The sequence below is a fragment of the Crocodylus siamensis genome, chromosome 3 (genome assembly GCF_052110815.1).
Source record: "Crocodylus siamensis isolate JL-2025a chromosome 3, ASM5211081v1, whole genome shotgun sequence".
Taxonomy (NCBI): Eukaryota; Metazoa; Chordata; order Crocodylia; family Crocodylidae; genus Crocodylus; species Crocodylus siamensis.
The window spans coordinates 140,876,110-140,898,400 of record NC_143397.1 but is presented as its reverse complement, the minus strand read 5'-3'; the positions used below and the strand labels follow the sequence as shown (position 1 = coordinate 140,898,400).

Below are 22,291 nucleotides of genomic sequence, written 5' to 3'. Positions count from 1 at the left end.
GTCAGTTTAGAAGTCATGGCTTTCCAGATTGTAGAACTTAGTTTTAAGTCATCCATTCAATCTAGATTTATTTTTGCAGAAAATCCAGCAATAAATTTATCTATTGAGCTTCTGTGAGGCCTTCCACAGTCAGACCTGTGTTTAAAGTACATTGCTTTAAGCTTGTTCAATTCTGAGTGCTCAGTACTTTTTTACTAATGATTCTACATAATATAATATTGCCTACTTCATTAAATTATCCGTCTTGTATATGTCAAAGTATGAATTTTATATCCCTGAAGCTGTAGAATATTTTATTTCTTCTAGGGCAACCATCAATTTACATATTAGGTGTTTTAAGTCTTATTGATAATGTGGTAAACAAACTGAAGAAGGCTGTATGTTTTCAGCTTTTTTAATCCTTATCAGAAAGATGACTTTATCAGTTAGTATTTACTAATCCTGATGGACAAAACTTGTTCTTATTCACACAGAATGTCAGTCAGTGAATACAGTCATCAAAATCTTCTTTTCAAAAAGCAAGAACATTTAAGTTAGCTAACTGGTTCTCAGCGGAGCTAAGTGTTGCTTTTCAGATTATCACTGTGTGAATATGGTCATTAGTTGCTCTTTCATTGTGATAGTTGGAACTTGGCTGCATTTGCAGAGGTGATTCACTTGTCTCCGAGTGGAAAATGCTGTCTTTGTTGCATAAGCACATTTTGGATTGCTCTTCATGCTGGCAGTGTTGCCCACTGCTGAGCAAGTTGCTAACTTGTTTAATTCTCTTGAGAAGAAATACACAAGAACTAAGGAATCCCTGGGATGCTTTTGACCAATTTTTATTGGGTCAGACAGCAATTGTGATGCCAGAATGCAGTGACTGGGCTTCTGCTAACATTTAGCATAATACATATTGATTTTTTTTTTTTGTTTGGGTAAGAAGTATTTCTAGTTTAAGAATTTGCATATATTTCTTCTGAAGAGGGAAGGGATGATGGATTGTAAATTACCCTCACCTCTTTAATTCTGCCCATGTTTTGAGGTTGTGATTAGCAGCAGCTTTGAAAGCAGATTTTAGCCTTCCTCAGCAGATGTCACTGTTACTGTGTGTTAAAGGTATTTTAATTTATTTATTTACTAAAGAAAAGAAAGCTACACATGTTCTTTGACATGTCCCTATGTTTTTAACTTTTTGTCACATTTCATTATTTTTGCTCGGTTAATTGCTGATTAGAATAGGATGAAAAAATTCAGAATCGTTATCAGCCAATTTTCCATGTACAGACAGCCAACTGTTAAATCAATCAAATAGATTTAGTAAAAACTTATATTAATAAACTAAATATTTTAAACTAAATTCACTGTTTCAGTAGTTCATCCACTCTAATACATTCATTGTCATTTCCAGTTTAAGGCTTTATACTTTACTTAGACTACAACAAATCAAAAAAATAATTTGGGCAGAAATATCAGTGTTTAAATATCACATATTTTGATTCTGTCTAACATACTGTATATTCTTACAGTATCAATAAAGTTTCTTTACCTTGTAGGTAAATGAGTCTAAAACCATATTAAAGCTATGTGATTTTGGATCAGCTTCACATGTTGCAGATAATGACATCACTCCATATCTTGTCAGTAGATTTTATCGAGCTCCTGAAATCAGTAAGTTAGCTAATATATTCATTTTTACATGAACAGTACCTAAATAGTGGTGCATAATTATATCCATTTGTAGTAATGATGCTAGAACTTAAATTAAAAATGAAAACCAGAATGTAAATGTTTATTTTAGTGCAACAGTACTACACACAAGCATTGATGATTATGAGTTTGGTTTCTGACAGAGCTTTTGAGATATTATAGAGGCACTACGTGCAGAAGTGCTGGGTATCTGGTCTATGGGCTAGATCTGGACATGGCTTCTATTAACGAAGGAGTTTAACCATCACTGTGGCTAGCCCCTAGGAGTGAATGCTGCCACTGAAATTTAGTATTTTTTTCACCACTGGCAACTAAAATTGGCAATTAGGGATTGAGCGGTGGCAGCTGGTATCCACATAATGGCTCTGGCAGCCCCCAGCAAGAGGCCCCATGGGCCAGATCAAGAGGTAGGTCATCCAGCTGATGAGAAGTCCTACAGGCCAGATTAGCTCTCCAAGTCGAGATTTTGACACCTCTGGGTTAGTGGAACCATGCACACCTCTTCAAAATACTTATGTTCAGTCTAATGAAGGGAAGGAGGACCTTTGATTGTTATAGCTTTCACTGTTGTTGTTTTATCACATTTTTCCATTGTGGTGAAAAGGTCAGATTATAGGTGAAGGCCACTGTTGGTGGAAATGTTTTAAAAAATTAAAATAAAAAAAAAAAGCTTGAATGCTTTCTATTGGTGCTTCTCCATTCCTAGGAATGTAAACTTTATAAGGTAACTCTCAGATCAGGGTTTTCTGTCTTTTTGGTGTTGTGGTTTTGGATCTTTGTGCCTGCCTGTGTGGAATTAACTAACCTATTCTGTTTTTAGTTATAGGTAAAATCTATGATTATGGAATAGATATGTGGTCTGTAGGCTGTACACTGTATGAACTTTATACAGGAAAAATTCTATTTCCTGGCAAAACCAATAACCATATGTTAAAACTTGCCATGGACCTCAAAGGAAAGATGCCAAACAAGGTAAGTGGTATAAATAATTAAGATCTCATATGGAACCATGTAGTAGTAATGAACATAATAAATTGTCTTTATTTTACTAAATTTTGTCTTATGTCTTTATTCCATGCATCTTCTCTTAACAGCAAGTGTATGTTAGACAGTCTTCTAACTGTAGAATTATATTGATTCTAAATGTTATGAAGTGAAAGTGCACCACTGCTTTTTCATAAACTAAGCATTAAGAGAAGCCACTTCTAAAAACTGACCTGAGAAAATAAAATACGTAAGTCAAAGGATGATGCTGTATGTTTTATCAAGCCGTTTTGTCAGGGTTTTTTATTATTGTAGTCATTTTTTGCTGTTCTCTGAAAAAGTTAGAAGTATTAAATGAGTTGTGTGTATTGTCAGCCAGTAGGTAGTTGAGTGTGTCTGTTTTAACATGTTATAAGAAAGTCTGAAGTTCGTAAGATACGCATCTTATAAAACTCCTGCCTTTCACTTTTCAGATGATTCGAAAAGGTGTGTTCAAAGATCAGCACTTTGATCAAAATCTCAACTTCATGTATATAGAAGTAGATAAAGTAACAGAAAGGGTAAGTTTTTTAAATTGCAAGCAGAGCTGCCACTTCTAAACTTCTTCAATACTATACTAATATCAGAACTTTAGACCAAGATGTATATTGTAAAGGCTATTAAAATATTACATTCTCTATAATAGAATTCAGAGTATGTTGTTATAGGGGAATTCTCTTGATAAGTGACCTGGGATCACTCTGAATTTTAGCTTTATGGTAACTAACTTGCAATTACCTTCTTTTAAAATTGGAGAAGATGTGCCTTATGCATAAAATGTTTGTAGAATGCTCATTTAATGTTCGGGTCTATTGTGTGTTTTGTTGTAGCATTGGAATGCATACCAGTAATGCTGGAATGCCTTCTTGCTTGGAATTCTCTGTGTGTGGTTTTTTGGTCTACTAAAATGCAGACAATCAGAAAGCATACCTTTTATATAGATACCCAAGAAAAATAAATGGTAGAAAATTCCTAAAATGACAGGTTGGCATAAATTCCAGTCATTAATGTTTCAATTGTCCTCATGTCCTTAGCTAATTTTCCAGTTTAAATAGTTAGAATATTCTACACTAGAATGTGCAGTAGCAGTAATTTTGGCTTTAAAATGAGGAGGGATAACATAGAGCAGTAATAGCATTAAAGAACAGGATGTTTGCTCATTGTGGTTTTCTGCTAACAGTATAACAGTTAGCTTTAGTAATGATGGAAGTAAATCTTGGTTGCACTTTTCCATTTATAGGAGAAGGTTACTGTCATGAGCACCATTAATCCAACCAAGGACCTCTTAGCAGATTTGATTGGGTGCCAACGACTCCCGGAAGACCAGCGTAAAAAAGTACACCAGCTAAAGGACTTATTGGACCAGATTCTAATGTTAGACCCAGCTAAACGGATTAGCATCAACCAGGCTCTGCAGCACGCCTTCATCCAGGAAAAAATTTAAACCAGATGAAGAAGTTCAAAGGGTTTGAGTAATTAAGATACAAAGACTGAAGAAATTTCCCAGCAGTTTATTAATGTATATAAACATAAATATTTCCCCTGCAAAGTTGAGGAAGAATGATACATTTGAATTAACACCAAGGCTGATATTTCTTTTAGAAATGTTAGAGTAATTCTGTTTGTGTCTTATGTGAAAATTTTCACTGTAGAATTGTTTTAATTGCCAAGACTGCACAAAAGTACAATGCTAATGTATATGGTTGCAGTTCATATATTATAAAAAGAAAAAAAGCCTCTGTTATAAAAGAAAAGTAATACTGGGTGGTTGATTTGTTTTTTAGCAGACTTGGCTTCATTTTTGTCTTTAAAAAATGGCCAGCATAAATGCTGTTTATATTCACATTTTCCTAGGTGTGTGTGTGCAGGCCACAGCAGCATGCCCTTGGTGTAGTCAGTGCCGAAGGGGGTCTGTTCCTTCTTGAGCCTGCCTGCAGGGATGGTCTCCTCTTTTAAAGCAGGTTGTGTACAACTTTCAGTACACTGAAGGTAAGCTAAACCATCAACATCATCAGTGTTTAAAATGTTATTTTACTGGAACGACTGACAAATGAGGGACGATAGCTTTGTGGCAGAATTCCCTGCATGTTTGATAAATTAATTTGTTTTATTTTCTGGCATTGCAACTGTGGCATAGTTACAACTTTGTTCTTTTCATCACATATTTAAAACTTTTGAGAGTGCGCGCTTGATGGATAGAGCGCCTTCAGTGTACTGTTTCTTATTACTTTAATTTTTTTAATCAACTTGCTAGAGACTTTGTATACATTTTGTTAAATACAGTTCGCTATGACATAGAACCAATACTTACTGAAGAGTTTTCTTTTACTAATTACATATGTTGGGATTTGATTCTGAAAGACCTTATATCTAAAGCAGTTAGTAGACAACATAATGAAAATTTTTAACTATTTGTATGTCATTTTGAAAGTGTACTGCTTTATGCTAAAAGTGTTTCATTTGTTCATTGTTTTCATTATTTGTGATCATGTTGTCTTTCAATACAGGCATAAACCTTCCACTCTTGAACAAAGCAGCTGCTTTTTAAAAGCGGTAATTGCTTCTTTACCTTTTATTTCTTTTGTAAATGAAGCTTTTCTTTAAGAAATGTGACTTTAAAGTGTTGTCTCTTGCATAAAACAGTTGACACTTACTTATTGTAAAGTGAAGATTGTTCTCCTGCATGTAAAGTGGACCATGCAGATTTCTGTATGTTTTCAGTATGCATCATTAGATAATAAAGTCTTTTGTGAACAAGGCATTTGTAGCCATTTTTAAAAGATTTTTTTCTTCAGTGCTGGTAAATCAGGTAATCTGTAAGAAATCCTTCATATTTCCATAAATCCTTTAATTGAAGGGATTATTAAAAGTTATGAACTTTGAAAGAGATATTAAACTACATTAATTAGATCTATGATTATCTACATTAAAAAACCTACAGATACTGTCTATCTGCTTTCATTGTTATGAAATTATTCCTGTAGGATGTGGGATTGATTCAGGCTTTAACTAATGTTTGTGCTGTTTCTCTCACTTTTCCTTTTGATGGTGCTGAAAGAGAAAAAGGGAAGCGAGGCACAGGCCACTCAACGCCTACTCCATGAGTCTGGTTTGCTGAGACACCAACTTCACCTTCCTAACAAGGTTATTTCTGACAGCATGTGTAGATAAACATTTAGCAACAAAAGTTAAAATAGTTTGAAACATTTGAGTTAGTTATGCAACATGAGAGAAACAGGATCAAGCTTTTCCAATCCATACTTCTGCCTTAATAAAACAAATGAGAATGTTAACAATTCATTTTTTATTTCTGTTTATCAAAATATACCTAAAGTGTGAAAAAACACTGGGTTCAATTATTTTGTAAAACCGTCCTAAAATTGTAAATAGAATCTTTTATCCATATAGGCATATAATTGCAGCAAACATGCATGCTTAGTGCAATCAAGGATGGAAAAGGAAACGAAGCAGTCATTCTGCTGGTGGGGTGTTCCCCACCAAGGAGTTTATTAAACTACAAAAGCAGGTGATGGTTGGTTGTTTTTCTTTGTTTTTTTTACATGCCTTCCAATTTTTTATTTCCATTTTTCGTAAAGTAAATCTATTCCTGTTTCAACATATTAAGTTTCTTGATCATGCAGGAGAGAGAATGCAACCTTCTCCTTTACTGAAATGAACAGATAGATACTTTATAGTTAAATCCACACAAAGTAATTTGCATTGCTTTGCTGACAACTTTGGCAAATACAGCACTTCTGGTGGCAATTTTACATAGATGAAGTGAAACCCAATATGTTTTTTAAAAAGAATCCCTATTTAAGAATAATGGAATAAGTTGGTGTTGTCAAATCCAATAGAAACTATACTTCTTATGCCTACAGAATTGTTTTAAATTATTCTGAAGAAGCATAAAGTTGCTCGTTTACTTGTTCTTTGTGTTGTAGGTGCAGCTCAAAAGAAGATGATGACTGCCAGAAGACATGAACAAAGGTTTCTGACCTATAAAAGATATAAAAAAAAAAAAAAGATATTATTTATGTAGTTTTCTGCCTAATCTTTCTGTTTGCAGCATCTGAGTCAAGGTTTCATTACCACTATTGCAGTGTTGGTAATTCTTAGAATAGTCCTATTGTGCTCATCCATATATGTAAGATAATGTTTTTTGTTTCATTTTTGGTTGATGTGATTTTGTTGTGATGAAATGTAGGAGGATATGCAGGTTAAGTTTAATTTCTTTCTTTTAAAAAGAAAATGTCTACTACCAAATCGGTTAAAATAAATTTTTAGGATTCTTAATACACATAAAAAGCTACAAGCATATAAAGTGAGAGTGCTTGTCCCTATTTTATTTCAGTACATGCATTATTTATGCTACTGCTGTTAACTTTTATCATTGCTACAGAGTGGCTGTGAGAGGTTGTTTAAAGACAAAGGAATCCCAGTTCTTGACTCTACTGCAACTTAGGTTGCTGTACCTCTGCTGTGAACAGCCAGCTGATGGCTGTTCTACTATGCAAAACTGAGTGGTATCAAAAACCAGCTGTAGGCCAGCCCCTCTCCTTGGCTCACGATGTAGGAGGAATAGTAAAAACCACATCTGTAGTGCTTGTGAAAGTACTGATACTATTGTAGTTTGACAAAAATTTGAGCAGCTGTGAAGTGGCTTTAACTTGAAGGGGCTGTTCTTCTCGGCTGTCTCAAGAATAATAGTCCTGTCTTGCCTCGGCTCCTGTTTCATGAAGCTCTGTGCTGTGGGTTGAGCCCATGTTCTGTCTCATGGTGACTGAGAACTTCAGTTGTGTAACCTACTTGACTTACTAAGAACCCAGAAAGACCAAAGTCTGCTTTTGAACCTGCACCACCAGATGACCACAAAATTAATTTTCTTCAGTACTAAGTCAGATTATTTGAAACATATATTTGGAATCCTTTCTATATTTTTCGTTTGTATTGCTGTGCTAGTCACTGCTGTATAAATTGATGTAACTGAAGACTGTTTAAGTAATTTTGATAGAAGCTTTTTTATAATAACTGCATTTTTTTTTAATAATGTTTTTCCTTCCATACATAGGGTAAGTGGCAGTAAACTTCTGAGGAACCTTTGCATGTACTGATCTATACACGGGAGGCTGCTGAATCTTTGAGAATGCTGGAGATGATAACTTAATCTTCCACAGTGCATCATGTTGTGATCTATAACTTCAAAGAAGAAGATGTTCGAAGTGGTAGTTACTAGAAAGTAATAAATAAGAGTGTTGCATCTATTTGTGTTTCGTCTTTTTTGTTTTGTTTTTACTTTGGCTCTGAACAAAGCTGATATTGCAACGCTTCTAAATACTTTCTTCAAATACTTATGCAGACTTCAGGACAGCTCCTGTATAGTTATGGCAAGTGCTACCTGCCCTGTTTCTGTCTCTTGAGCTCCTGTAGCCCTTTGTTTCCTTCCCCCCTTTGGCTCCACGGAGCAGCAAGGAGGCCTTCTGTGCTGTGGGTTTTGGTTTGTCCTTGATGTCTGCTGCAACTGTATGTAAGCTCCATTAAATAGGGGGAGCATATTAGGGGCTGTGCAAAACTTTGGTCCCTGATTCGTTTCGGCCTGATTTGGTGGCTGAATCTCAATAGACTCAGGAGACCCTTTAATAGCTGAATCGAATCAGGAGAGATTCATTAATTCAGACATAGGCACACTCCTGTGGGATGCTCCATCTCCCCAGCATCACAGCATTTATGGCCGAATCACTGATTTTCTGAATTGGCATTGAATCTTCAGGTTCGGATTCAGCTGAATTGAATCGGGGACAGCGATCTGAATCAGCTAATCTAATCACTGTCCCCGATTTCAGGCTGAATCCAAATCAAATATGACCTGCTTTACACACCAACATATGAGAATAGCATAACCTCCAGATGACCATCACTGCCCCGGCGGCTATGCTGCATGCTACAGAAAGGAGCAGCTACCTGCTCCATCTTTTTCTATATGGTATGGGAGTCTATAAAGATGCTCAGAGGAGCTGCTGCAGCATTCCTGAAAATATTTTGATTCGTTGGAATCTTCTGGAACATGAGCAGAAGCAGAACAGAGTAAGGAAATGATACATTAATAAGTTGTGAAGGCTTACATGAAGCCAAAAAAAAAAGGCAAAGAGAGGTTTGACTAGATCATTGAAAAAACTGTCAAGAGCTATGAGCATGTTCTCAGAGGTGTAAGTGGACAGAATGGCAAAACCAAGAATTCAACAAATGTAGGTGCCTAGCTACCATCAGAGGGAAATTAGTGCAGGCAAACAGCAAGAAGGGGAACTCGCCTCAAACCACTTTTCTTTGTCTTCTAATAAGAACTTTGTAACTGCCTGTGCATCAAAACCCCTACGCCTAAAAAGTCTTCAGATTATTATGATAGTGTTGAAGAAATGTTACTGCAATGATGGTCCAGGAAAAATGCCAAGAGGAAAGAATTCTTGTGGGTGATATCTTTTATTGGACCAGCTGCATAGTTGGCATAGATATAGACAAGACTGAGAAGAACAGGACATGCTGGTCTGTCTGTCCCAACTGTAGTTGACAAATGAAAATTAGTGTCTTTCAACTGTTCACCAATTCAGTGTGAGGAGGTTTTAAATGGAATGTGCAGTGATCAAAAATATGAACCTGACCATAGGTTAGAGGTATTTATGCTTGCAAAATAACATTTCATATAATTGATTTTTTTTCTATATTAGCACTTATTGTTACGAAGTTTTAAGTAGGAAGGGGCTTACAGGAAATTTTGCTGAAGTTCAGTGAAGTGGAAGATGGTGGGGTAGGTGGAAAAGTTTGTGTTCTTTTTGTGCAAGCTACTCATGGGCTGCACCCAGATGTCCCTGGGAACCAAACATCCATGCTCAAGTAGTGGTGGTGCACCTGGCACTGCCTCTGCTTGTCCCCGGGGATCACCCATGCCATGTGTGCTTTGGTGCCTGGCAAGTTACTTCAGGTTGAGTAGGGGAGGCTGGGGCCAGCACTGAGCTGGCCCCAGCAGCCTTACTTGAGGGTCTCCCAGGGCTGCAGCGGTGGTGATTCTGCCGCACAGAGCCTGGCCAGCAGCCAGGATACCCAGGGGTCAAAAAAACCTGTGGGGGGGAAAACGGAGTAGTGCACATATGAGCAAGCGCACTTTTGCAGCGCAGTGAATAAATGTGCAGTATGTGGTGCCACATACTTCACGGCCATGCTTGTCTGGACGTGGCCACGTGTGCTTTTTGTATCTGAGGAGACACTATTCACAACAAGGGTGTCATCAGCTTTGGTAACAACTCTCAAAGGAGCATTTTAGTCATTCTAATGCACAAGTGAACATCTCTACAGAACCCAATATATTAATGATCACTCTAAAATGCAGTCAATGAATTGGTAAATGGGTGCATCCCCACAAGTGCACACGTGTAGCTTGCAGCTCTTCAGAGCAGTTTGAGGCACTGCACATGCAAGTGTTTGTTATGCTGCTAATTAGCACTAGTGGTTTTCTGGAGTTTTTTTGTTTTGGTTTGGGGCTTTTTTGGACACCTGGAGATTCCAGTGTCCAAAACCACCCCCAAACCACCATTTAAAAAAAACGCAGTGCAGCACAGTACATGGCAGAAGCATATACTGCCAGAAACCAGAGCCTGGCCAGCCAGAGCCACACTGGCTGCCAGCCAGGCTCCAAGCAGCCACCACTGCTGTCCTGGGAGGCCCCCAGGACTCCAAGTAAGGCTGCTGGGATTAGCACCTATGCTTGCCTCAGCCTCCCCTACTCTACCCAAGACAATTTGTCCCACACCAGCCCCACATGCAAGGGGCATGTGGTGCAGCAAAAAGCAGTAGCACAAATGTGTGCTGCTGCTATTTCTGCTGTGCCACTGCACACCCCTGCATGTGGGGTCACGCGCCAGAAGGTTATTTTGGTGACTACAGATAATTTGGTTTTGCTTTCGCTGAAAAATGAGGATCCATATTTTATGGATGTGCTGCCCATATAATGCGGTTCTTTATTCATAATTTGAAGATTTGTGATTATTCTTATGTCAAAATGAAAAGCACTAAGTTTTTCAAAAACAATCTAGTTTCAGAAGCAATATATTTCAGTGTTATTCTTTAAGCATTCCAATGCATTCTGTAGCCCTGCTATACTTAATAGATATTTTTAAAGTTTTCAAAAGCTTCAAATTTGCAAGAAGGTAGTTCAGTTAGCTGCTGCTAAAAAAAGGGGGCAAGAGGGTGTAGGGGTAACTGGTGATGCCTCAGAGTAATCTGCACTGTCATGTTTGATGTATTTCAGAGGACTTCAGCACTTGGGTGTGGGCTCTAGGCAGCTGCAACAGAGGGGGAGGGGTGCGCACAGACATGTAGCCACAGCCTGCAGGCAGCCAGGAACACGGCCCAGTCATGTGTGGAGTAGTGCCCAGCAGGCAAGTCTGTGAAGGGAAAGGGGAGTGGGAAGAGAATGGGCATAGGGAGAGGCAGATCAAGACCCCCAGCGGGGGGGTGGGAGTGGGGCCCTGGAACTGGGATGGGTTGTGGGACAGAGCCATGGGCAGCTTGTCTATGAGCATGGGGGAGCTCCTGCTGCTGTGGGCACCCTGGAGGAGGCATGGGGGACGCAAGACCCCAAATTTGTGCACAGGGCAGAGGCAGGCTGCAGCTGTGGGCTGGGGCTCTGCACCCCACTGCCTTTGCCCTGGGAGCTGTATGTTGGCAGTACTGCATCCCCTGCTTATCCAGCAGTGGGAGGCACAGCATCACGTCATGTGGCTCCCAGGGCAGTGGCAGCAGGGTGCACAGCCCAACATATAGCAGCATCCCACCTCTGCCCTGCACACACATCCGGGGGGTATATGCCCTGCATGCCTCCCCCAGAGGTGCTCACAGCAGTGGGAGTGGCCCCCTGAGCCTCTGGATGAGCTGCCCACAGCTCCATCCTGCAACCTACTGTGGCCCCAAGGCCCCATCTGCCCTTGCCCCACTCCCTCCCTTACAGTGGGGGTCTTGATCTCATGCTGCTTGCCCTCTCACACATTTACCTGCTGGGCGGTGTCTGTCTGCCCCTCCCAAGCTACAGCGCCCCTCCCCCCCCCGCTCTGCTGCTGCCCCTCACTTCTGACCCACAGTACCCCACATCCTGCCAGGGTATGTAGGAACCTCCCCTCCCCAGGCTCCAACTCCCCCCCCCACACACCTACAGCTGCCCACAGCTTCACAAATTTTCCCCCCAACACACGAACACCCTATGTGCATCTCCCAACCATACAAAGTACCTGAATATTTTTGTGTAACTTCTGAGTTTTTTAGCTGCGCAATTAAAATTGCGATTAACTGTGATTAATTTTTTTAACTGAGCCACAGTTGAGTCCAGAACAGTCAGATCAACTTTCATCTTCTTTCCTGGAAAAGGAAGCACTCTGACTTTTAAGTCTTGAGCATTTTATAGAATGAACTATTATATAGGCGAATGGCTACACTGGTTCTTGATGGTCTTGAAAGAAGACTGTCTCCTTAGACCACTTCAGAAAACATTTTTGTTCTGAAGTTCCTAAATCCAAGTGCAATTAATAGGAAAAATGGAAAACTTCTACCATAATGTCTGAAACGTTATCAGAAAGAGGAGCTGATTGTGCAAAAAAAAGGGAGACAGATCCAGAAAGTGACAACCAGACATTCCCTAGTTAAAATACAAGAGTGGCTCTTAAATCCCCCCCTCCTTTGTCCTATCTGAAGTTGTAATTGTTTTCTACAAATCAGCAGAAAGAACAACTATTCAAATGATTTGTGGCAGAAACTTGGAATCCTTCCTTTTGACACTCTCTCTTCCTATTCTTTTAATGTGTCATTGCCTGAGATTAGCTTTTGCCACTTGCAAAACCCATCTGGTTCAAATTCCAGTATTTCTCCAGGTAAAGTTTAAAAAGCTAAATTACATCAACTACCACAAGAGCAGTTGACAGATTTCTGCACAAATCCAGCCACTAAGTCCCTGCTGATAGGGGTTGTCATGAGAGTCTAAAGATGTTTAAGTGCATTTTGTTCCTTCAGATGAGGATTGATTAAAATTCTTTTGGGAATAAAAGTGCTCTCCTCCTCTACATTTGCATGACAGATTATTAAGGTGCCGTGACAAGAGCAAGTACAGTTTTTGAGACAACATATTGGAGATTGCTAACTCTCTTTCAGATGTCCTGCAAGTACTTGAGATGCCCTAGCTGCTAAAGGTCAACAGATAATGAAACGTATTCTAGGCATCCCTTGATTCTTTTCATGCTTCTGTGTTTGGCTTAGGTTTTTGGGGCTCCCTCCAGGAGCTGAACCAGGATTGAGAATATCTTTGAGGGAGAATGATTCTTCAAGATTACTTTTTAAGTACCAGAGCCAAACTAAAAATACATTTCTAGATCCTTTGGTGTATATTAACAATACAATAGATGTGAATTATTTGAAAAGAGCTACTGGAGAAGCAAAAAGCAATACCATAAGCAACAATGATTCTCCTCAACAATTTTTTTTCAGGGAGACTAAGACATTTCAAACCTTGAACAAGAAGCAAAACAATCTTCAATATTTTCTAAGCCAGGCTTTACATCCCAAGTTCAATACATTTCCCCAGATGTGTGATCTAATTTTAAACCCATTTTCCTCACACATTTTTTTTAAGACTGAATATGCCACTTCTTGGAGAACTTGACATCTGTAACAGAAGACAAATTGATTTTTAGAAATAAATCACAGTAAGTATCCAGTAGAATTCAAAACTGTTTCTGTCTCCCAGTTCCCTGTCCTATCCTTCATTCAGAGACTTACAGCCTGTTGTGGCGAAATGCCGGGCCAGCGGCTCCGGCACCGCTTAGGGGAGCCGCGGGCTTTGCGGAGTTGTGCGAGCGCACGGCTTGTGGGGCGGAATTGAGGTAGCTTTTAGCCGCCCTCGGGGTTCGCCGAGTTGGCACAAGTAGACGACTTAGAGTAAGTAGTTAGTGTCTCTTAATCTATAGGGTGTCCGTTGGTTCACGAGGTTCCAGAGCCAGCCCTTGCGTTCCAACAGTGGAGCTAGTCCAAAGCTAGGTGCGGCTGCCCGCTCCTTAAGTCCCAGAACTGGTCAACGGCTCATGAATGGGAAATACAAAGCAATACTGTAACACGGTGAATCGTTGTCAGTTGTCGGATTTCTGAGGCCTTTGTTTTCGCTGGGATACGCCCAGGCGGGGAGGCTGAGAACCGGTCTGCAGGGTGATCAGGCCCACAGAGTTTTCCAGTTGTCGTCTCTACTGCTTCCTGCTTTTTTGCCTCTTTTATAGATGTTTGTTGGACTGCCTCTACGACACTAACTATCATATATAGAGATAGGATAATTTTCTTTTACATAATTATTGCTAGGCAGACTTTCTATATAAGTTTCATTTCTGCAGAAATGACACTTCTAGATAAGAAATGAAATTTACAGAATGCACATGTGTAGCTTAATGTCAGTGGAGAAAAGTACAAGGCGTTCATTTTGATTAACAGTCTACTTCAAGGTTACATAAATGTGAGAGTGCCGCACGGCAGTTATACAGAAAAGGAAAAATAATATAAAGTCTTTGCTAAAAACTATAAGGTAGTTACACCTGTCAGGAGATTCCTTCCTTTCTGAAGATACAGGCTTTAGAGGAGGTGCAAAGAATTTGGAAACATTTAATTCCAAGTACTTTTGAATCCCAGAGAAGGATGGAGGTCTGTGCTGCGCAGTGAACTTTTATTAGATGATTTACAGTATTTACTCAAATCCAAGATGAGGTCCCCCTACTCCCAGTCAACACAGGAGGGGGAGAAGGGGAAAGCTTAGTCTTAGATTTGAGTACTAGCTTTTCCTTCTTCAAGGGTATTGCTGCTTGTCAATTCATCACGTGTAGCAGTACACTCAAAGGAGAAATGCAGGTTACTTATTTGTACCAAATTCATCCCTTCTTGTTTAGAATACTACTAAAACTTTACTCTTGAGAACACGGGAGAAGAAACCAAGGCAGCAGAGGGCACCATGTTGCCTTTAGCTGCCTTAATATGTTCAAAAGCATGCGAAGTAGAAAGGGCTTGCAGGCATTCTAATAAGCACTGCTTTCTGAAATACAGTGAATGTGATGATATGAGTGTGAGGATGTGAATTCCAAGGACAGTTACAAATAACCGATCTCCAGTTACTGATGTTTCCAAAGGTTTAAAAGGCAGGACCCCTTGCCCTTTCTACTGTTAATATAAGAAGGATAATACATTAAAGAATACAGAAATGGGGCATACATCTATGTATTCGTATTTGCATATTTTTTATTTTGTTTTTCTCTCTCCCAATTGCCTTTTGAGAGAGGCACTCCCCTACCAGACTGCAAGCTGGTAACATTTTTGGTTTACAGTTCAACTAAGTTGCCAGTTACAGGGGGTACATGGGCAACTGTTGCCTCTATAGTGTGGGGGGGGCACCAGATTGTCAATGGAGGGGGTGGGGGAGCACCTCAGCGGCAGATCACTGGACGGGGGGAGGGGGCTCCCCCTGTGGCCGATTGCCAAGCCAGTGGTGAAACCAGGAGTGCACTTCTGGTTTTGTGGCTGGTGCTTCCAGGGGGTGCATGGCTAATCTCAAGGGGCCTATGTGCACCCATGGGCACCCCCTATGCATCGCCAATGGGGCAGGGGGTATTTATTTGTTTTGCAACAACAGCATTAAGCAAGACTTACCTTTTTTTGCTGTTACACCACTTTGAATGTGAATATACATGCCTTTCTCTTTGTTGTACATGTAGTTATGCACCAGTTGTTATATCTCTGATAGAATTTTTTATAACCTACTTTTGATTCCTCCCCCTCCCCACCATTGCAATCTGAGGATTTTCTGGTTTTATGTATGAAATGATTCATGTCATCAAATGATGTGCATTTATAGCAAATTAGGGCTGTGAGGGATCTTAGGAAACCACCCAGTCTGACCTCTTTCTCAAGGCAGAATCATCCCTGACTAAATCATCCCGGGCAGGTGTTTATCTAAACTATTCATAAAGAAGCCCAGGGATGGAGATTCCATACCCTCTCTGGCTAGCCTGTTCTAGTGCCTAAACATCCCCAGAGTAAGCAAGTTCTTCCTAATATCCAACCCTCAATTTAAGACTGTTATTCCTTGTCATGTCCTCTGTCGCCAGAGGCCTCTTTCATATATATATACTGCCTCATATGTAGGCACTGTATATTAATGAAAACTAGCTAATATAGATTAGATTGGTCCTGGCCCTTGATGGTAATGTATCAGTGACCAGTCTCAACCCTGTCAATAAGCCAAGGAAAATTTGTGCCCAGTTTTGAAAAGTGTAGGAACTATTTTCTTCAATGTACTCCTGGGAGCACAAAGTAGGTCAGAATGTTTTTAACATTATTTGAAAACTCTAGGTTTAACCTTGTGAATCATATTTGTACACCTTACACTGATAACACTAAGACAATCCACAGCATCCCTAAAAGGATTTCAAGATACCCCAGAGTACCACAGCACCTTGGTCGAGACTTACTGAGCTATATTCTAGCTTCTGCTGCTGCTATGGGAGTTGCACTGCTAACATAGCGTGGACACCCTTCTGTGCCAGTAGAGAGAGAGAGTGCTATGGAGTTGTGGGTACTCCATTAGTTGTCCAAATCAACTCTCTAATGATTTTAACAAATGGTTCTTTCATGAATAGCATATAAAACAAGACATTCATTTTCAGACTGTTGTACTACAGGATGTTTATTGAGGCAGAAGAGTATATATTGTGTCTGTTACAACTGAATTACCTATATTTGGGATTTTTAAGTTTATACAAACAAACATACAAATGGATACTCTATTTCTTAAAGAATAGACCAATTTAATTACAGTGGGTGCATCTACATGAGATGCTTTACTGTGCGGCGGAGCAAATTATTGAGTAGTGAGCATCTACATCTACACGTGCAGACCCTTACTGTGCTGCAATTTGCTCTACTTAGCAGTTAATTTGTTACCTGCAAGTAGCAAATTAACTGCCAAGTAATTACTGCATAGTTATACAAGTGTAGATGGCAAATTTGCTCCCGGGTGGTAAGAGGCGGGAAACAAAGAAAATGGACTGGAGCCTGGACAGGGACAATGTCCCCCTTTCTGGGCACCGGGGAGGTCCCAGCCCCCACTCTGCAATCATGGACTGTTGGCTGGGAGATCCCTGCATGAGGGCAGTTCCCCACCCAGCCTGAAGCTGGCTGGGACCTGCCCCTAACCAAGACAGTTTCCAGCCAGCCCCAGGCTGAATGGGGAAGTCTACATGAGCAGCCTGCAGGTGGCTAGGGACTGGCCTGTTTTAGACGGTCTGCTCTCAAATGATGCACATGTAGACTCCTGCCCAGGGTGGGTACTAGTGTAAATTACTCTAGAGTAAAACCATCCAGCATTTGCATGTGAAGACATGCCCAGTGTAAAGGAAAAGTGCATCTCAGCCTTAGTGTAATGTAAGTAAATGCCAAGGACAGTGAGAGGTTGCCTGGCTAAACCAGTTTGACAGTAGTGATGATGGAAGTTTTGCTAAGGAATGAAAGTCAAGTCTAGTTCATGAATAAAGGGTTTCAAAATACAATGACCAAATCACAAACTGGAGTGGGTCATAGGAGAGACCTGTGGTAATTTAGCACAAGGTTTAGCAGTAGCTGTGTATTAAGAAAAACAGCTAATAGATTCAGTCTTTGGAGCAAAAATCTTCCAGTGTAGATACCAGTATTTGTTAACCTCAGGAGGCCTGATTCATTCAATCTGTTCTCTTCCTTCTGTGATGTTGTTTACCTAAATCCCTAGGGTACTGTGAAAAAGTTGTGTGTAAATTGCTTTGCTTTGAGATCCTGAGATAAGTGCTTCTACGAGTGCACTGTATTATAGATTGTTCCATACTGTGTTCCCCAGGTGAAAAACCCAGCCCTTGCTGTACAATTGTGTTGCATTACGATTTCACACTTTAAAAGACCACAATTCATCCTAAAACTTTAAAACATCTTTTAAACTGTTTTAGTCCTCTTTGTGGGAAAAACTGTCCTTGAATATATGAACAAGAGTGAACTGATATAGTGCTTTTTTGCTGAGTTAATTCTGTGGGATGTCAAGGACTGGGGACCCTAAAACCTTAAACATGATTTAAATGTCAACATTTAGTAATTTCATGACAGATTTGTTTTAGCAAAGATGTCTAGCTAATGGCATACCTTACTTATGGGGCCAGACCTTCCCTTCACACCTCTGATAAAATACAATTATTTGTTGATGAAAAAACTATAGTGACATACTGAAAACATGAGAACAGTGTAAAAAAAGGAATTTAATTTTACTATAGATAATTAGAAACTACTATATATTTATGTAAAACAATACTAAGAATTTAAATGGATGTTCTGCAGAATTTCTGCTTTGTTTCACAGCACTCATTGAAGGTACAGCCAGCTGCTTGAGGAGCACATAATGGCTTGATGGTATTTAGCTCAGAAGTACAGTGATGATTTTGCTAACATAAAACAATATTGTCAAGTTGTAGTCTCCCTCCTTGTGCATATTTATGTATGTGCACAATTTGAGGATAAACTATGGTCACAATAAGAACCATTAATCTAAATCTTCTGACTGCTAGGTGTATCAAGCTGACACACAACACCAATCAGTATACCCACTGCATAGGTACTTGCACAGCTAGGTATAGAGATTCTACATGTGACTGCATTTCTGCATACATCTATGCTGCAACCAGGAGACATAACAGCAGCCTAGGGAAACATATTTGTGGGAACAATTGTGCTTGAAGGAAATAGCAGCACAGGTTGTACAAGCACACCAAGGATACTCAGATAGCTGGCCTGCAGTACAGCCTGTCTTCTTTGTTGAAATACCACTCCCCCCTTTACATTGCACTTAAATAGTGTTCTTTAGGGGTTCTGGCAGGTTTTATTTTTGTAGTACGTTATGGGTGGGCACATGTGCACAGCCCCTTGGCAGGAATGTAGCAAAGATACCAGAAAGGCAGCCTCCCCAGCTGGTGGAGGTGAAGAACGGGAGGGAATCGGTAGTTAGTTGCTCCTTAGCTCCCCCATAACCCAAGGCTCAGTGACCTGCTTTCCTGATCAGATGTTGCAACTGTGGCAACAGCTGACTGAAACTGAAGACTTCAGCAGCAGCTGCAGGGGCTAATCCAATGGTCTGTCCTACAGGGCTGCCTGCCAGCTGACAATTTTAATGAGCTCTTATTGCTTGAGTACCAAGAGCCCTTTCAAGCTAAAGGTGCAACTGAGGGAATGGCTTGTGTAACACTATTTTTTTAAGTCGTACAAAGGATGTCATGGATGCCGGCAAGCGGGAGGTGGGGGACGAATAACTTTTTCATACAGTGCACTTGGCGTAAATTTTCAAGTGCTATTTCAGATTACCTTCATCTCATACCTTTAAACATACTTGATGATTTCACTATGAACAATGCAAGAGTTGCTCATGGTAAGTGTGAATTCAAAAGATTACCATTTGTCGCTTTGACTACACTTCTGCTTTGGCAAAGTAGATAGAGCTTTTACCTTTTTGACAATGGAAAAGTTTACCCGTCCCCACATTTTTTTTGTAGAGTTTTTTTTTGTTCTTTGGCTTTTTATATTTTGAACAGTCTTTTTCAGGAAATGAGCAGGCTATAGCTGTACTTGGAGGCAGTAACTTTGAAGTCATTTGAACAGCTGATTGAGTTTTTGGTGCACATGAGGAAGACCTCCGTGACAGCATGTGATTTGAGTTCAAAATTGTAGACACTTTAGAGCGTTTAAAGGTATCACCAGATGCTCTATGCTGCTTTATGCTTTTTGAGCTGGTCCATTCAAGTGTGCAGAAAGCAGAAGGGCGGGATCTACTTTTTTCTTGATAATCTCCATTACAAACTGTCTGAGGACACACAGATTCGGATGGCCTTGGCTGCTTCAACTGAAGCATGGGTTTTAAGGAACTGGGTCGACCGCCAACTGGAACAGGGGAAGAGACAGTTAGGTCTTTTACTCTCTCTTTCAATACAGTTAGATGTTGCATTCTTTCCATTTCCAAGAGACGAGATATTAGTTTCACCATAGAGTCTTCTGGAGGTGGATCAAAGAGAGCCTTCCAGTTAGCCTTATCGAAATGGGATAACTTTTGTAAATCCAATTTATTGAAAGGTGATGGAAGAAAATCAGGGTATGAGAATTCTTCATTTTGGTGCTTGTAGAAAGCTTCTTTAATGTTTTCTGCAGTTTTTGGTCTTAAGTTCAGAGTCATGTTTTTAGCATATGTTGGAAAAACATCATCTGCCTTTTCACTTTTAGATTCATTACTTTCCTCTGTCAAAAGCTTGTCCTTTGAACTACTTTTTCCTGATGTCAAATTCCGCCTGGATACAAATCGTGTATTGTTACTATTACTTTCTGCAGCAGAGTAAGAGCTAGAGGCAATGGCTTCATTTCTGGCCTTGCAAAAATCCCCATTTCCATTTGTCCAGTAGATTCCTAACGCTGCCTGCTCCACTCCTGGATAAGATGCAGTTTGATATTTGTTCATGTGAACCCCCGCCAATGTACAATTAAAAGTAAAGAAATTTAAAGAAATATCTTTTGAGCCGGAGACAGTTTTCACTTGAAGTTTACTGATGTCTCTGGGAGGGAGAAAAGAGAGAGAAAAGGTAGGGTACTTTTTCATTTGGGGAGTTATAGGAGAAAATGTACCATGTTTAGAAATCTAATGCTACTGAAGTCCCTAGGAATTTTGACATTGCTTGGCTACCTATAGGTTGAGGAAGTAGATGTTCAATTGCTGTTCAATTGAAATTAAAAGACTAAATTACATCATTGGCTCAATCGTACACAATATATCTGACAGTGAAATAACCCACTTACATGGGAATTTTAATGCCTTCTACAAACTAAGGGTCAACTTCTGCTTGCCTAATAAGGAAAGTAGCCTTATTTTTGCAATGAAACAATCAAAATTTGCCATTAAAGTATCAAAAGTGGATTTTATTCTTGCTCACTTGAGTCCCATCCCTTCTACTTTTCTTTCCCCAACACTGACTTTAAGGCCAAACATTCAGTCTATGACTTGCCTGTTCTATTGTCACTGAAACGTAATATGAGTTTTATCTTATTCCAGGTTCTTTAACATGTATATCCGAAAGGGAAGTTTAACCCTTAAATTAACAGGAGTTATATAGTTAGATAGATCCTTTAGGGCTGGAAACTGGCCCTAAAGAAAGATTCTTTTAAGTGTCTCAAGATCCTTTCCCTACATAGCAGGGAAGTTTTACCTATTGGTACACTATGAATGGGGGAAAAACTCTCATCTAAGTCTATCCCAACCATGCAGCTGGTCCAATAAAAGGTATCACCCACAAAAATCCTTGCCTCTTCACCACTGTTCTTCATAGGATCCAAAGCTAGTGCATAGGTTGTTTTTCCAAATAGACTAACTGTGTAAACAGATACTAGTGACAAAAATACAGTAAGATTCTCCTCAGAACTCATGGTATGCAACTGCTGATGCTTATAAGTCAACTGTTAGTCTAGTACTGTTTTATTACGTAACACAGAAGAAAATGTAATGTCACAAACTACTGTTATAGTCAAAATATTAATCTCAGAGGAATGAGTTAAATATACAAGGTATTTAGAGTGAACTAATGATGCAACAATTGTGTAGGAAAAAGGAATAGCCACTAAGTGTATATATAACACTGCCCAAGGCTCAGACTTCTAACCATCGTCCTGATATGGCAGGGTTGGGCAATTATTTTGGGCAGAGGGCTGCTTGATGACTTCTGACGGATGGGACAGGGCTGGCCGGGGCTGCCCCAGCTAGCAGAAGCGGCAGCGGAGCCGTGTGCCGCTCGGGACTGACCGGTGCAGGCAGGGGAAAGTGCAGCTGAGCCCCTGCTGCTCCGGCCGGGCTCGTCCCATCCCGAGCGGCACACGGCTCTGCCGCCGCTTCTGGCTGGTCCAGACCCGGCCCGGCTCGTCCCGTCCCCAGCAGCACGTGAGGAGCTGGATTCAGCCGCATGCCACCTTTCCTGGCCGGGTCAGTCCCATCCGGAGCAACGTGGGGCTGAAGCCAGCTTCCCACGTGCTGCTGGGGACGGTGCGAGCCCGGCCGGGTTTGCACCAGCCACCAGCAAGCAGTGCGGAGCCATGTGCCGCTCGGGACTGACCGACACGGGTAGGGGGAAAATGCAGCTGAGCCCCTGCCACTCCGGTTGGGCTCATCCTGTCCCCGGCGGCACAGCTCCGCCGCCACCTCTCCTACCTGGTGCTGACTGGGTCGGAGCTGCGGCCCAGCTGCTGCTTCTCCTCCTCAGTGCCGGCCTGGCCCGGCCCGAGCGGCACAGCACGGGGAAAGCCTGCCCAGCAGCCGCTTTCTTGGGCTTCCCTGCACGGCAGGGCTCTTCCCAGTCCCGCGCAGGAGGCCAGACACTGTTTCCCCTCACCAGCGCCACGGGTTCCGGCCCAGCCCCGCCCCTCTCGAGCTGCAAACCTGGCCTAAGCCGGGGATGGAGCGAGGCCAGCTGGGGCA

At 40.8% G+C, this 22,291-nt stretch overlaps 2 protein-coding genes across 5 annotated transcripts in view; one reads left to right on the top strand and one right to left on the bottom strand.

Annotated features, from left to right (window-relative positions):
• The window catches only part of PRP4K (pre-mRNA processing factor kinase PRP4K), a 35,856-nt gene extending 30,591 nt beyond the window's left edge, over window positions 1–5,265 (top strand). For 2 of the 3 annotated variants that reach the window (XM_090039353.1, XM_090039354.1), the window contains 4 exons: window positions 1,536–1,650; window positions 2,510–2,661; window positions 3,147–3,233; window positions 3,953–5,265. In XM_090039353.1, the coding sequence (XP_089895479.1) occupies window positions 1,536–1,650; window positions 2,510–2,661; window positions 3,147–3,233; window positions 3,953–4,156 (558 nt within the window). In that variant the 3' untranslated portion in view covers window positions 4,157–5,265. The remainder of the gene's footprint in view (window positions 1–1,535; window positions 1,651–2,509; window positions 2,662–3,146; window positions 3,234–3,952) is intronic. The other variant, XR_016441356.1, reaches the window with a different exon arrangement.
• FAM217A (family with sequence similarity 217 member A) overlaps window positions 4,349–22,291 on the bottom strand; it is a 37,812-nt gene continuing 19,869 nt past the window's right edge. The window contains exon 6 of one of the 2 annotated variants that reach the window (XM_090039357.1): window positions 4,349–6,711. In XM_090039357.1, the coding sequence (XP_089895483.1) occupies window positions 6,606–6,711 (106 nt within the window). In that variant the 3' untranslated portion in view covers window positions 4,349–6,605. Of the gene's footprint in view, window positions 6,712–16,444; window positions 20,385–22,291 lie in introns of those variants that run through there. The other variant, XM_090039356.1, reaches the window with a different exon arrangement.